The following is a 14,976-nucleotide window of genomic DNA, read 5'->3' as shown; positions in this document are numbered from 1 at the left end:
ATCGGGTGTCTCTTGGGTTACGGTTTCTCGGGTCGTCTTTACTATACCTCTGCTTGTGGCTTATCTTTTCTTATTTTCCTTGCCTACATTCGCTAACTGACGTATCCTACTAGCCTTAGGTATTTGGGACGTAGTGGGCATCCATTACCAAGGCTTTTTCCTTGATTCATTTCGAAACAACTTGATTCATTCTTTACGTGGGTTGACTCGAGTACGCACTACATTACGCCACGGACCATTTCCGGTAACATCAGATCATGCCCGAAGTAAAAGCCCCAGCCTAGCCACCCAAGGAAGTCAGAAAAGTAACCGTTGATGCCAACGCCTGCTGACGCGCACCTTGTGTATTAAGAAGTAACTTTTAGAACAAATAAGACGGCTCAAAACGTAACTTCAAGACGGCGGCCTTGTCAACAACAGGACAATCTTCACCCCCACTCCGTACACGGTTAAAGCCCTTGGGCCTATACATCTAGGCCGTGGCAACAACGCATAGCTTAACAATCTTACAACTCCCAACTCCCCTCACATCTCATCAATATCATCATCCGACTCCAAATCCGGATCAGGCACCTGCATATCCGGCGGCAGCTGGGGCATCCGCTCAATCGGCTGTTCCGGCGCAGGCGGAGGCGGCGGCAAGTGCGCCTGCGGCAAGATAGTGTACGTAGCATCGGCAGGCAAGCCCAGGGCAGCAGCCTCAGCAGCGGCCTTACGGTCCTCCTCGCGCTTGATCTTGGCCAGTTGGTTGCGGACGTCGCTCTTCTTGACATACTGGTACTTGTCGCCAAAGGAGATGCGCAGACCAATAGTCAGCTGCCGCAGGTTGCATTGCGCCTCGCGCTGCATAATCATCAGCCAGCGCATGCCGTCGTTCTCGATCTTGCGAAACTGGGCCGGCACGGGGGCGCCCGATCCGCCGGTGAAGGGCTCGTGGTTGTGCTCGCCGCATTGCACGATCACGTGCCATTTGTCGTTGAAGGGGTAGGCTTTTTCTTGGATTGCTTTGAGGCGCATGGGGCAGCCGGTTTTGGTTGACCGGGTGGTGCGGAGGCCCCGGCTGTGAGAGGCGTAGGTTTTGCCGCCTTTGGAACAGCACATGTTGTAGCGCCGGTACTGGCCGTTGGCGTCCCGGTTGAGAGATGAGATTACGACCATGGCGTAGCCCTGGGCCCGGGTGAAGGACTTGACGTCCTCGCGCAGGTCGTCCCAGGTGTTGTACAGTCGGTCCTGAGGCGGGGGTTGCAGGGCCATTTGGAAGTTGGGGCGCGGCTGTTGTTCCTGCTGTTGCTGTTGCTGTTGGGGTTGTTGATGTTGTTGTGGAACCATTTGTTGTTGTTGCTGGGGCTGTTGCTGTTGAGGCTGTTGTTGCTGTTGCTGGGTGGGCACTTGCGATGGTTGTTGATATTGGGCTTGGTGTTGTGACGGCTGCTGCTGCATTTGAGAGCGACGCGCACCCTGGGCTGGCCGTGTTTGCTGTTGGTGTTGTTGTTGAGGCACCGCGTGCATCGTGTATTGCATCTGCTGCATTTGCAGCCGATGGTCTGGTTGAGACATCTTAGCCCGGGATCGTCCTTTGAATCCTGAATTCCCGTTTTGGATGCGCGCGTGTAAGCTGTAAGTGCAATGGGCAAGGAGCGCGACGTGGACTGTCTGTGATGTTGAAAGGGGAAAGTCAACTAATTTTCCGCACGGTGGTTTGAGCATTCTTCACGTGGCAGATTGCTATCAGGACCTTGGCCAATCAATAATTTACGCGAGTGACAGCTGAAGCCACTTGGCAGCTCTGGCTCGGCAGCTGTTCTTGCTGTTTGAACTGATCGCTTCCGTTCTCGAAGCTCCCCCAAATCTCGATTTCGATCCCCCGATCTGAAATCGCCCACCATCGTTCGGGCATCAACCCAATGGATGCCGGTCGAGCCCACGACGATGGAAGAGCGGGGGCTCTAGGCAAAATGTAACCGTTGTTTAAGCGCTGTTTTTGTTCCTGCTCGATCGGCGATGAACTTAGTTTTTCCCAACATGTTTCGCCAAATCTACGGTTCTTCCTTTTCGCCATTTTTTACATTGAAATTCAGATACTTCTGCTTCTGGTGGCGTTATTGAATCCAAGCGCCAATATGTTTTTATTGCTCATCTGATCTCTCGTTTCTATGGGATCTTAAACGGATCGTTATGCGACCGATGTGACCGAGAGGTTTGTGGGCAATTAACTACCCAGGTAAAATTAATCAACACAGACGGCCCGCATTACCATGTCGCCTTCGTCCTACTCGCCTGGTGATATCTTAGCGCTCGCCTCAGCCCTCCGTAACGATAGAACTTGGCCAAGTCTTTGTTTCGGTACCGACGTGAGGCCATTTATGGGGGGCGGCTCTCTGATATACGCCTTGAGATTTCCCGATGAGGTCGCCTGGGCATTTCATGTTTTCGCCCAAGATGACACGAGTTCGACGGCTGACTCGGTGGCATCCCTTGCGCAATCACAAGCGACGACGTTTACCGTGCTCCACGAATCTGGTTTTCAAAGGTCTCCCAAACTCATACATCACGATGTTGGGCATAACAATCCAATCAAGGCCCCTTACCTGGTGCTCAGCTGGATTCCTGGCACAGCTCTTGAGTGGACCGATACATCACCGTCAGAGCCTCAGTGCAGAGAAAAGATTATGCGTCAAGTGGTCAATATCCAGTTAGAGTTGGCCGAATGTACCAAAGTTGCATGTATGTAGCTTTTGACCACTAATTATTATGTTTCCCTGGGCTAATACTCGTGCTATCTGTAGCCGTGGGATCTTCAACTTACGAGTGCTTATGTCAAACTGTAGATCGGAAGATTATGCGCGTTGTGGATGGTAAAGAGCCTTCCATTACTATTATCGACTGTCTCGAGCACCGTGCATTGCTGCAGCATGCGGTCCATAGGAGCCTTGAGTTCGAGCCCCCCATCTACGCCATCTCACATGAGGATCTCGCTGCCCGTAACATTATCGTGGACTCGGACTACAACATCACAGGGTAAGTCTTGTACGGCTCTTTAAATTACTTACCGGGCGTGATGACGAAGCTGACAGTTTTAGTCTTATCGGTTGGACGTCTGCCAGGATCCTCCCGCTACAACTAGCCTTTCGGTTACCACGATTCTTGGCCACCGAACCGGACTCGCCCATCGAGCCAGTGTCCCAACTCCCGAGTGATATAGATTTATCGACCTTTGCTGTGCAGTATCTGCACCCATCCCCAAGCCTCATTGTCGACCGACACTTGGTCCGGATGCATCTTGCCTCACTTATCGCCGGCCATGACCATCCCGAGCGTGGGTCGTTGGCCCAGGTCATGAGGCATGTGCATTCGGACCCGGATGTCAGCTGGCAGTATCTCATCATTGAAGCGTGCTTTACCGAGGGTCTTGCTGCGTGGCTTTCGAACCGCAACTGGCTGTTGGGTGGGACAAAGGGGCAGATGTCTAGGCTTGGGGATGTTCCGCGAGAGGCGATAGGGAAGGAGGCGGAGAAGTTTCTAGCTGCCAACGATGGAATAGACCAGGCGGTACGAGAGGCAGTGTTGAGGGCGTGTGGCACTTGAAGGTGGGGTGTCTGTTTTCTGAAAATGCATGCAAGTTTCCAAACTGAGATTCGTACAGAATTAAATATCGATGAATGGCTGACAAGAAAGAAATACAGTGTTACTCTCCGTCACGGCATAAATTCTGCCTCCCACCATGTCCCGTCAATAACGTTTGTTGTCAAACTCATTCCAACCCGCTCTGCTTTCCGTTTATCCCTCCACCTTACCTATATTCGTGGCGTAGTAGACCGGTTCAGGAGAACCAAATAATCGAACGCCCACACCCAACCCTTCTACCGCCCGACACCAAGAACCCCACGATACTGCGGAACCTCACCTCCGTCAAGCTCCGCAATGATCTGTCGTGGCTGGGCTTGCTGCGGCTGCGGCAACTCAAAAGCAGGCAACCGATCATCATCACCGTTGACAACCGCCAACTTCTTCGCCGGCCCGGCCACTGGCGACCCTCCCACAGGCGACCCGACCATCTCCCCCGTCACAGAAGTCACAGAAGAAGGATTCGGCGAATGAGCAACACTACCACCACCACCAGCACTACCCGCCGAACCCTTCCTCCCCGCAGCCCCAGCCCCAACAGCAGCCGCAGCACTCCTCTGCCTAAAAAATCCCCCGAAATCAAACGCCACATCATGCTCACTCTCAAAATCCATCTTGGCCTTTTCCTCCGGCGTGCCCGCCCTACCACCTAACCCGTGCTCGCTATCCCCGGTCATGGCCGCAGACGACGATCCACCGTGCCGACGGCGTCTCATCCGTCGCTTCCAGAGGATCAGCGTGGTAATCACGGCTAGCACGACCGCGCCGGCGCCAATGCCGACGCCGATGCCGATCTTGGTTTGCAGGGGCATGGATGTGGCTGAGGTATCGGAGCCGATGCCGTTTCCGGCTCCGGCGCCGTTGTTCGGGGTGAGTGGGTTGGCAATGGCGTTGCCGCTGCTGTCTTGCAACGTGTCGTTGGGGTTGGTGGTGTCTGTGTTAGCTGGGTCACCGCCGTTGTTGTTGCTGTTGTCGGTATCCGACGCGGCGGATGACGAGGGGAACTGCTGGAAGGTGTCGGTTCCCGTGTTGGAGGAAGGCCCGGCGGCCGCGTTGTTGCCTTCTTGGTTGTTGATGGCGCCTAGGCGGCCGCCGGTGGGCGAGGGTGGGACGAACACGGAGACGAAGGTTCGGCCGGCTGAGGTCACGAGGGTGGATACGGGACGGACAGAGCTGGCTTGTTGGTTTGCCTGGGACGTAGGCTTGGCTGGTGCTGCTGCGGCTGAGGAGACAGCGGCTGTGGAAGCGGCCGGGATGGGGAGTGGGACTACGCCGGCGTTGTTGTTGTTGCCGCTGTTACCGTTGTTGCCGTTGTTGTTGTTTCCGTTATTTCCATTGTTGCCGTTGTTACCGTTGTCGTTATTGTTGTTGTTGCCGGATGTCGGCACTGGGGCTTCCGCTGCCGATGTTGCCGGCGGTGCAGCCGTCTCTTCCGCCGGAGCTGGGTTGGCCGTTGGGGTAGACTGTTGCTGTTGGTCGTCTGCCGGCGGTGCCTTCTCAGTTTCTTGGGCTGGTGGTTCCCGAGATGTCGGCTCTAGAGTTGGCTCCGCTGCGGCCGTCGAAGTAGGCTTGGGTTCAGGCTCTGGGGTTGTCGCTGGGGCTGCGGTGTCCTCGCTCTGCGCCGGTGTGGGCTCTGGATCGGCGGCTTTCTCGGTGGAGGTCGCAGCTGGAGGGTTTTCAGCTTCCGCGGAAGTAGGTGCGGCCGCTGAAGCATCATTTTCGCCCAACAATCCGGTTGGTCCGACGACGGGGTCCAATATGTCACTTGCGGCATCGGCCACACCACCGACTATCCCACCCAGCAGACCTCCTCCTCCCGCGGCGGTCGTCTCTGCTGGGCGGCTTCCTTCAACGGCCGACGTCTTGGTATCGTCACCGCCGGCATCTCCTCCTCCTCCTCCTAAATCAAGGAGCTGGGCTGCCACCAGGGCGGCCTGCAGCCAAAGAACGCGGATGACCAGCATCGTCGCGAACTTGATAACGAAGGATGATTAAAAGTGATAAGTGAACAAAATAGCAGAAAAGGGTTGGCCGTTGCCAAAGTGCGAAAAGCCTTTCAGGTCGAAGGCATCTTGACCTGGCTAAAGGTGGGAAAGGGAAGAAAGGGAAGGAAAACACCCAACACGGGGGAAACGCCGAAGAGAGTGAGTGAGAAAGAGAGGAAGCGAAAAAAGTCAAGACCTGCTTGTCTCGTCTGATCGACCGCGCATAGAGCCTGAAAACCAAAAACAAAGCAGCAGGCCAAGTACTTGACATCACATCGCAACCGTTGAGCCCAGCAGGGTTCTAACCGAGGGGCTGTGAAGTATCGAAGTCGAAGGTGTTCCAGCTTTCCGGGACACTTGTTGCGCTGCGAGTTTCATCGCGCCTGGGTTTCAGGGGTAACCCCATCACTTACACGGCAGTCCACGGCGGCCCACAGCAGCAAAAGGGCGCCTGTGCGTGGGGATCTTGCCTAAAACGGCAACTTGAGGATGCCAAGACTCCACCCAGCGGCAGAGTTGAGCTCGAGTTTCCACCCCCTTGGGATCCGCAAAAAGAGGGTTTTGAGACGGCAGGGTATGAGATGCCTTGGACAATGCGTTGAAGCGCGCCGTGTTTGACAGTTTATGCATCGCGAGGGGGTTGGGTTGGAAACCGGAATGCCGGGTTTGAGTGCTTCCTTGGGCTGGTATATATTGCTTGCCACCCCCATGCTGACTCGTTTGAGCCTAGGCTCTTCTTTGTTGTTAAGTTGTTGAATTCTCAAGGCTGCTAGATGGGCTAGAATGGTCGAATATCCGGCATGCGTCATGATTCTTAATCCTTGTGCCATGGCCTAGTGGAAACACAACTGGTTCCTGCTTTGTGCTTTTTTTCTTCTTCTTTTCGGAGGTGTAGGGGATGGATCAGTGAAGCCTGCGAGGACACTCTCGCCCTTCGTTTGTAAAACGATCTTGACTACCACACAACGACAAAATATCGCCTTGATGCCTGAAACAAGAGCAGGTAGTTTATCTAACAAAGGGGTATTTTACATAGCTAGAACCATTTCAGGTGTATCTCACCAACTAAGTCCTTACAAAGTCCACGCCTGCTCCACGCCATCTCTACATACGTTCGAACGCACCATCAAACATCATCGGCACAAGCCGCGACATCTCACCACCCTGCAACTTATCCGCAACCTTTGGTTCATCTCTGTCTCCCTTCGCTTTGGCGTCCCACTGGGGGTGTCCCTCATTCACGTCAGTCCACGAGCACCGCCTGCCCAACCACCAGCAGTTCCCACAACGACCGTTGTCGGCCGATTCATAGGATACGCAGCCGAAAAACGGCCACGTGACGTGGAGCGACTTGTTTTCGCCCTGTCCGTTTTTGTAAAAACGTAGCGTTGTGGTAGCTCGTCGGTAGTTCTCATCGCAGCAGCGGCAGGGGTTGAGGTTCCTAATGGGGAGGTAGATGACTTGTGTTAGCAACTGCATCAACAAACCACGAATAATTAGTAGTAAGGAACTGCACACGTACAAAACTCCAAACATCTGAACAAACAATGCCGTCGCCTTCCTCGGCGCCGTAGACAACTCATGCGCCCACTTCCCAAAATACAACCCATTATATCTTTCCACAAACACGGGCTGCCTCACCTGCCAGGTCTTCTCAAACGACTGGTCTGCAAATTCTTCGAGTAAGCCCTTGTCTAACCGGAGGAGTGTCCACAGCTGGATGAGCACCGAGTGATCGTGCTGGGGTAAGCAGAACTCCCATCGCAGGTATGGTGTGTTGGGCGTGGACAGCAGGAAGACGCGGAGGTAGGTACTGACGAGGCGACGGTGGACCTGGGTGATGTCCGCCGGCTGGGCCGCGTTTTCGGGTCGGGGGAGATCGTAAACCTGGACCGGGCCAGAGGGTTTGGTGCTGTTGTGGTCGGGCTTTTTTCCGCGTTGCTGCGCTTCGTTGTCGTCGCTGTTTTCGTCTTCGCCGTCATCTTCATTGCCGTTTTCGTCTTCGTCTTCGTTGTAGTCCTCGTCCTCTTCGTCGTTTTCGTTGTTGTCTTCGTAGTTGACTACATAGTTGACTTCGTCTTCGTCGATGTCTTCGTATACGTTGTCGTCTTCGTCTTCTTCGTCGTCTCCGACGTATTCGTAGTCTTCGTCGTCGTCATCTTCTCCGCGAACATCTACTCCACGGACATCCTCTTCGTAGACATCTTGTTCCTCTCCTTCATCGCCCTCATCATCGCCCCAATCTTCATAATAATCCTCACCCCCCTCCTGAACCTTATCCTTTCTCTGCTCCTCGCCCTTCTTCCCTTCGTAGGTAGGAACCCCAGGCAAGGATATCCAGACGTACTGCCGCGGCATAATGTCCCGCTGGTTCGGCTTTTTGGTCAGGTCAATTCGGTGACGGGTGATCCAGTTGAGGACTGTAGACTGAGAGTGGTCAACCCGCACACTTTCGTGTTGGCTCTGGCTGGATTGGGATCTTTTGCGCTTCATTGTGTTGCATGGAGTCGAGTGGTGACTTGGACGGCAATACAATATGGAAGAGGGTGGAAGTCGGGTCCGGGTTTCTAATTTTTCGATGTCGTTGTTGCTCGGGAATTTGGGCTCTCCACCAAAAGAAAAGTCAATTTTTCTTGGTTTGTGCAGGGCAAATATTAAGGACGGGGGGTGTGGTCAGTGGCGGAACTCAGATGTGTTACTCAGCGAGATGCGGGAACAAGAAAGAAGGAGATCAACAGATTCACACAGTAACAAGGCTGTGAGCCCGGTATCTAGTGTGCTTTATTTGTAACTATACAATAATGAACTGGGACCCGCCATGCCCAAAACCCTCTATCCATACGTCCCCGGCTACTCATGCTCCGGCCGCCGCCTCTTCGTATCTGACCCCAGGTAATCGATCGCATTCCGGCACAGCGGGCAAGTGTTTCGCCCGCTGTTCTGGAACCACTTGTACAGACAGACACGGTGGAAGAAGTGGTTGCAGGTGCCACACTTCTTGTCCGGTAGTGTCTTGTCCTGAGCGATGATCGAGTAGCAAATGGCACACTCCTCCTGGCCCTTGAGTGCGAGGGAGATGTTGCGGCGGAAGGCCATCAGTCCGTCGACAAGACTACAGTTCTGTATGCGAAGCGGTCAGCATGGCGTGGTCATTTACAGAGGAACAAAGACAGGGGCACTTACACCAAACATGATGACGGCCTTCGTAGCCTTGAGCCAGGACTGCCACTTGTCTTCCTTCACGGCGACTCGCTTGACGCTGGTCACGTCGACCGGATCAAGCGGGTAGGACTTGGGAACGTGAAGGGAGATCGTAGCGGCATCATCATCAACCGGATACCCAGCAGTGATCTCGCGGGACATCTTGCTGACTCTTACAATGACCTCTTCCGTGTCGCCGTCGCCTGCCTCCTGTTTGGACGCCCACTCGACCACCTCGTTAAGCGCGTCCGTGATGATGAGGGGCGAGAAGAAACGTTGCATCCACGACTGGATGGTGTTTTTGGTTTGCTTGGACGGGCAGTTTAGGTACCACATTTTGAAGAGGCCAGGGATGTATTTGAGGATCAGGTAGAAAAGGTGGATCAACAGCCAGTTCATATCACGCTCTGCTGGCTCCGAGTCGGCGAGGTCGATGCTGTAAGAGCGGATGTGCTCCGATGTGAAACCTTCCTTGTCCAAATCCAGCGCCCGCGCGAGAGCATGGCCGAGGACATCGGAAAGGAACCGGAGTAGGGGATCGAGGTGCTGACCGCCCTTGAGGTTGTCGGTATAGTCGCTGCGGACGCGGAAGGATGCCTTGCTGTAGGCATCGAACACGAGATGCCACGCCAACAAGTATGAACGGATGGTGACTGGGAATTGTGCTAGATCCTCATCCGTGTAATCGTCTGGGTTCGGAGCATTTAGGAGTAGAGACAGCAGCTCGTCCGGAAGGTTAGCAGCTAGTGAATGTTAGCATCAATAAGACAACATTAGCTAGTGGTTAGGGCGCGCCCACCTTTCTTGTCCATTATCACCGCGAGGTTGATATCCTCCTGCGCGGCGGGCAGTGCGTGGTGTAACAACCCGAACGCTGCCCTCTGGATCTCGCGCGAGTCCGAGGCCACAGACTCGTAGACATCGCCGAGGTCATCCAACCGCACATCTGACAGCTTGGTGATGGCACGGGCCAGGAGTGCGTCGACAAGGCGACTGGGCTGGCTTGCGGCGCCTTCATGGGATACACCAAGTAATGAGAGCAGTCCATCGGTCTCGGCCGCCCGATGGTTGGCTAGAGCTTCCTCGAGATCATCACTCGGTTCCTCTGTCGCGTGAAGCGCGTGCATTAGCTTCAAGGAGGCATAGAGGTACGGAAGCCGGTGGTCGGGCCGATCCTCAGGCGCCCGTTTCCATAGCCAAATGCAGTATTCAACGGCCTGCTCCCAATACTCCCCATATGTTGCCTTGGTGGACGGCAAGACCCGGGTGATGGCCTTGCAAGTCTCGGCAGCTGCCTGATAGCCCACGTTTTCTGGGGAGTCGACCCATCTGGTGAACTGCTGGAGCGCAAGGACCTGCTTCCGCGGCTCGACCGGGACCGCACCGACGTCATAAACATCAAGGCAGAGGTTCAACAGGACCAACGATGGGAGAGCCTTGGCTTCCTGGTCCGAAATGCCGCGGAAGCCCGGGATCTCACTAATCAGCCGAGCACACAGCATCGCGGTCGCTTTGGAAGAAGCGAGGAGTTCACCAAACCCGGTAAGGAACGCGGCCGTTAGGAGGGTAGTCTTAGGTGTAGCCCTAGTGACACCTAGTTTGACTAACCAGTCTTCGAGAACGGTTGGCGCGGCCCCGTGGATTTGAACAAGAAGCTGCAGAAGTGAACTCAAAGCCTTTGCGGTATAGAACGCAGCAGGGCTGAAGCCAACAGACTGGTGCAGCATGAAGTTGATAAGGCGTTCAACAAGAGATTCGCCAGACATGCTCCAATCTGCCCAGTTCCCGCATTCTGTCACGATTGTCCGAACGGCCGCCGAGCTAAGTTCGCAGAACTCTTGGGAATCTGCCTCGGACGCAAGGCCGTCACTCCACAAGCCGCCGCTGTGGGCGAGGGCTAGTTGGTCGCCGACTAGCGACTCCGTCAAGGAAAGTAGATAGACAAGCTCCAACTGAAACTCGGATGGCAGAGACGACAGTTGAACACCAGACGAGAGAAGCTTGGCGGTGAACAATGCCATCCTCGCTGGTATTGAACGCCCGCTGCTATCCCTGGTGGGTGACGGCGGTTTGGCCCCTGGACTCCCCTGGACAAGAAAGTAGGTGCCTCCCATGCTACTTGTCAGCGCAAGCGATGGATTTGGCGCGTGGGCGAGAAAGCACGATAGCTCTTCCATCCACACCGTGGAACTGGGGAAAATATCCTCCACTGGAACATCCCCAGTTTGGATAGCCGCTAGCGCCTGCTGAACAAGAGTATCAACCTCAAGTGAGGCCGTACGTGCTTCGCCGAGATGATTCTCGAGTATCCTCGCGACGGGATTTTGTCCGGTGGGTTGCTGGTCAACGAGAGTTCTTAAACTCTGAGCCTTGCTTGAGAGTCCAGCGTCCGAAAGTTCAGTCAGGGAAAGGAGACTGGTGACCAGGCGCACGTGCAAGTCCTCGTTTGCTGGAAGAAGATCGGGCCGTTTCTTCACGATCACCTCGAGAGCAACGAGAGCGGGCGTCGTGGTGTCCGGATCCTCAAGTGCTGAAATGATAACGGTCGCGACGGCTTCAAGAGACTCTTTGGTTAGGGCGTCATAGGATAGAGTGGCGTCACAAAGGTCGCGCAGAGCGGGGTGATCTTCAGTATTGGCAAACTCCTTCCAGGCGGCCACCAGGAAGCTTTGGAGCGAGGCGAGCTGCTGAGCATAGGGTGCTACAGAAGGGACACCAATCAGCACCCGAACGGCAGATATCGCAGAAGATGGGTCTGGAATCTTGAGAGCTGCTACTGCGAGTGACTCCCACGTCTTGCCAAATTGAGGCTCTTTTTCCCCCAATACGTTGCAGAGGTCCGAAACAATGTATGGCAAGGACGGTGAAGCAGTGAGCTTGTCATAAACCTCGCCATCGTCGGGTGGAAGAAGGGACGGTAGGAGATTATTGTCAGCACACAGGCGAGGGCAGTGCCGGAACGCAGACTGAACAACCGAGGCTGCACCAAAGGGCTTGAAGTTCCTCCTGGCCAACAGGTCCGCAGCACCGTTCAAAACAGTACCGGATGAAGTTTTCATCGCATGCACAAATGACGCAATGTTTCCATCGTCCCGTGAAAGGATGGCCGCTGCTAGGGGAAACCAACGTTCCCCTTCAGAAGCAATAGCCAGCTGTGATTTCCTGTAGCCTTCTGACACCTCGGGCAACGAGTTGGACATGCGAGAGACGAACTCGTCTCCCAACTTCTGCCATTCGTTGGAGACCGCTCCTTGCGTTTCGTCATCGGAGTGTCGAGCCACAACCATCCATGCCTCGGCAATGGGTTCCGGGCGCTGTAGTGATGGTAGGGATGTATCGGAAACCGGGTGGAGGTATTGCCGTGTAAGGTTGGACAGATTCTCCTCGAGAAAGGTAGTAGATATCGGGGAATGGGCGAGAAAGCTATGGAGTACTTGGGAATAGGATCGAAATGCTTGCTGTCGGCTGCCTCGGGTCTCGAGTCTGTCCACAATTCCTTTGCGCATGGAGCTCAGAAAGGAGGCCACAACCTCAGGTGAAGGCGTCTTTTCCGGAATGGATCGAAGGAGCTGATCCAATGACCGCCAGTACTCTTCCGCACCACCTTGCGAGCCTTGGGAGACGAACTGTTGTAGGCGCTGCAGTGGGTGTTTCTGGGTTCCCCATACTTGTGGAAAGCGACTGGTCAGAGCAGTCAACGCCCCCAACAGGTCCACCGCTGATCCGGTTTGGCTTTTCTTTATGCTGTCTGCAACCAGGGATTTCCCAGCGGATTGCAGCCGTGGTTGAAGCAACTCGGAGTCCGTCTCGAGAACGGCAACGATGAACTGGTAAAACGCCCTCCTGACGAAGGAATCCTCTGCCTTTGGTATAGTCCATAGTGCATCCACCGCGAGGTAATTCGTTAATCCATCGTGAAGCGTTTCAACATCGCCTTTTCGGATCAAATTTAGCGCTAACGAAACGCTGGCGCCAACCACCCGATAGTACTTTGCGTCCAAGTCCTCTTTTGTGGTGGATCGTTCGTCACTCAGAGTCCCCGGTGTTTCATGAATGGCTTCCGTTGCAAATTCCAGAGCCTTTGCCTGTACTGCTTTCCAAAAAGCCTCCTCTTTCTCGGGCGTCGGCAAGAACGAAGCTAGCGCATCCGAAGCAACGCGTGACACCCGCTTATCGCGGTCAAATGTCCCAGCTAGCCATGGTCCCACAAACGTCGGCAGTTTCTTGGCTAGTCGCTTCTTCGCCGTGTTCAAGAGATCGAATAAGAGTTGGTGGGAGAGTTCTCGGACGCGCGCAGAGTCGTCGATCGATAGGCGAGGGTAGAGTTCAACCTAGATTCTAGTTAACGAGCCATAGTATGAATCTACCATGCTGGCATTCACGAACATATATGTCGATGACTTGATCTTCTACCATCTGGCCCTTGGACCCAACACTCTGAACATATGCAACGATTTCTTGGAGCGCTTTTTCCTTCGTTGTACTATCCTTCTTCAGCAAGTTCTTGAAGGGTACAACCACCTCCTGAGGGACCGAAGAAAAGTCGGGCGGAGGAGTTAGATATGACAGTGTTGTGGACGAGCTTGAGAAACCGCCGAACCCAGCTCCGCGCCCACCCTTTTTACTCCCTGGAAACATGGCGACCAGCGAGTCGTAGCTTCGAGCCGCCTAGGTATTCGGGTGGACGTGAACGATCGGGACTCGAAGGTGAGTTCTAGAGTCGAGGTCATCCGAGTGAGCATACAAGCTCGGTATCGTCAACAGAAAGAGAGCACCCACAAACAGGTGGGAAACCTGTCAGCATTGATGCAATTAAGGACTGGAATTGTCCAGGCTTTGTTATCGTGTGGCTATTAGCAATCCGGATGCTCTTCAAAATAGAAAATAAAAGCTTCACGGTAGCCTGGCGGATGCCTCCATTCAGCCTTGCCGTTGAGACGGTAGCCTGAGCTCCCGCAACAAGCTCCCTGCGTCCCGGCGTGACTGATCCGGAAACGCATTTTTGGCGGGGCAGGGCAAAATCCTCCCAAAACAGCCCAAGAGCCCCACACACGTGATGCGGGGCACAAACAGGCGGGCGAAACTCGAAATGGAAAAGCGCACAAACCACACGTGGCTTTATGAATAAACACGATGGCACATGGGCGTTGAAGAAAAGCGATGGCTTTGCTGCGTTAACAGGGACTTCGGTATGCCCCCCACATGAATGGTAACTACCATGTACGCTGCGCAGCGGATGGGCCAAAACGGCCACAATCCGAAACAATCGGGGAATCGGTCAGCTTCGGTGGCCGGCCACAGAGCAGGAAGAGCAGCTCACCAAAGATCGACGACCGGAGAATCCCGGGCCGAGCACATTTGGACTGAGGAAGTGAGAATCGATCGTCGTCGGCTTGGGGGCGCAATCAAAATGACATCATAGGTGGGGCGCCGGCTGCTGCCCCTGGCGAAATCAAAGGCCAGGGTGAGCGGCTTGCATTCACTGTCTTGGCCTCACCCGCTTCTTTCATGATGCTCTGACGGGAAGCGAGCCTTGGGGCGGAGGAAGCGGAAACAAAAAGAGGACGGATAAGCTTCATTCAATTCTTCAGGAGGAAGCAACAAGAGGCGTTCCAACATGAAATGCTTCTGTGTATGACTGGCGGTTTGTGCTCCCCTATCGCTGGGTGGGGTACCGGCGCAGCGTCTAAACGGCGGGTAGGTTGTGTCGCGTGTGGTGCGCAAATGGGAATGAACACGGTGTTGCTGGGATCGCAAGCAGAAAAAAGCAGGCTTGGGAAACAGCGCAGAAAATAGAGCCCTCAGGGTTTCCTCTCGGTCTGATAGCACCATTTTGGCGTCGTTGATCAAGGCCTGCGTGGGCGGACACGTTGTGACCAGTTTGACCCGAAACGATGCTATCGTGAGCCTCCCTCGCGGGCCTGTGAAAGCGATGGTCCCCGCCCGAAGCAGCCAGGGTTTCGGCGCAACCCCGCAGGTTTCCTTGTTGCTGCTCTGCGACGTCAGTGGCTGCTGGCCCAAAGGGGTCCACAAGCCGCCGGGTCAAGCAGGCCGTGTTAGCCGCAACCGTCGAATCAGAAACAGTGACCGGCAAAAACGGCCCTGCCAGCGAGCGTCCACACACGGCCCACTGCATGCGCGGGGAGTCGATCATCTCCAGGCATGG

The 14,976-nt window shown here is 54.8% G+C and overlaps 5 protein-coding genes across 5 annotated transcripts; 1 reads left to right on the top strand and 4 right to left on the bottom strand.

Annotated features, from left to right (window-relative positions):
• Window positions 1-525: 525 nt before the first annotated feature.
• C8A04DRAFT_27683 (uncharacterized protein) lies at window positions 526-1,557 on the bottom strand (the record flags this gene model as incomplete). The annotated part of the gene is made up of 1 exon (XM_062780379.1): window positions 526-1,557. One exon carries the CDS (start codon window positions 1,555-1,557, stop codon window positions 526-528), a length of 1,032 nt encoding a protein of 343 aa, XP_062637870.1.
• Window positions 1,558-2,255: 698 nt separating this feature from the next.
• C8A04DRAFT_36498 (uncharacterized protein) lies at window positions 2,256-3,585 on the top strand (the record flags this gene model as incomplete). The annotated part of the gene is made up of 3 exons (XM_062783545.1): window positions 2,256-2,724; window positions 2,787-3,018; window positions 3,081-3,585. The coding sequence occupies 3 exons, from the start codon at window positions 2,256-2,258 to the stop codon at window positions 3,583-3,585; spliced, it is 1,206 nt and encodes a 401-aa protein (XP_062637869.1).
• Window positions 3,586-3,860: 275 nt separating this feature from the next.
• C8A04DRAFT_27681 (uncharacterized protein) lies at window positions 3,861-5,588 on the bottom strand (the record flags this gene model as incomplete). The annotated part of the gene is made up of 1 exon (XM_062780378.1): window positions 3,861-5,588. One exon carries the CDS (start codon window positions 5,586-5,588, stop codon window positions 3,861-3,863), a length of 1,728 nt encoding a protein of 575 aa, XP_062637868.1.
• A 1,125-nt stretch (window positions 5,589-6,713) lies between these two features.
• Window positions 6,714-8,102, bottom strand: C8A04DRAFT_27680 (uncharacterized protein; the record flags this gene model as incomplete). The annotated part of the gene is made up of 2 exons (XM_062780377.1): window positions 6,714-7,050; window positions 7,132-8,102. 2 exons carry the CDS (start codon window positions 8,100-8,102, stop codon window positions 6,714-6,716), a joined length of 1,308 nt encoding a protein of 435 aa, XP_062637867.1.
• A 357-nt stretch (window positions 8,103-8,459) lies between these two features.
• Window positions 8,460-13,448, bottom strand: C8A04DRAFT_27679 (uncharacterized protein; the record flags this gene model as incomplete). Its single annotated transcript, XM_062780376.1, has 4 exons — window positions 8,460-8,729; window positions 8,793-9,553; window positions 9,610-13,141; window positions 13,197-13,448. 4 exons carry the CDS (start codon window positions 13,446-13,448, stop codon window positions 8,460-8,462), a joined length of 4,815 nt encoding a protein of 1,604 aa, XP_062637866.1.
• Between the last annotated feature and the right edge of the window lie 1,528 nt (window positions 13,449-14,976).

The sequence above is a fragment of the Dichotomopilus funicola genome, assembly GCF_033296635.1.
Source record: "Dichotomopilus funicola strain CBS 141.50 unplaced genomic scaffold C8A04scaffold_23, whole genome shotgun sequence".
Taxonomy (NCBI): domain Eukaryota; kingdom Fungi; phylum Ascomycota; class Sordariomycetes; order Sordariales; family Chaetomiaceae; genus Dichotomopilus; species Dichotomopilus funicola.
The sequence above is the reverse complement of the archived record's forward strand: the minus strand, read 5'-3'. Positions and strand labels throughout refer to the sequence as shown.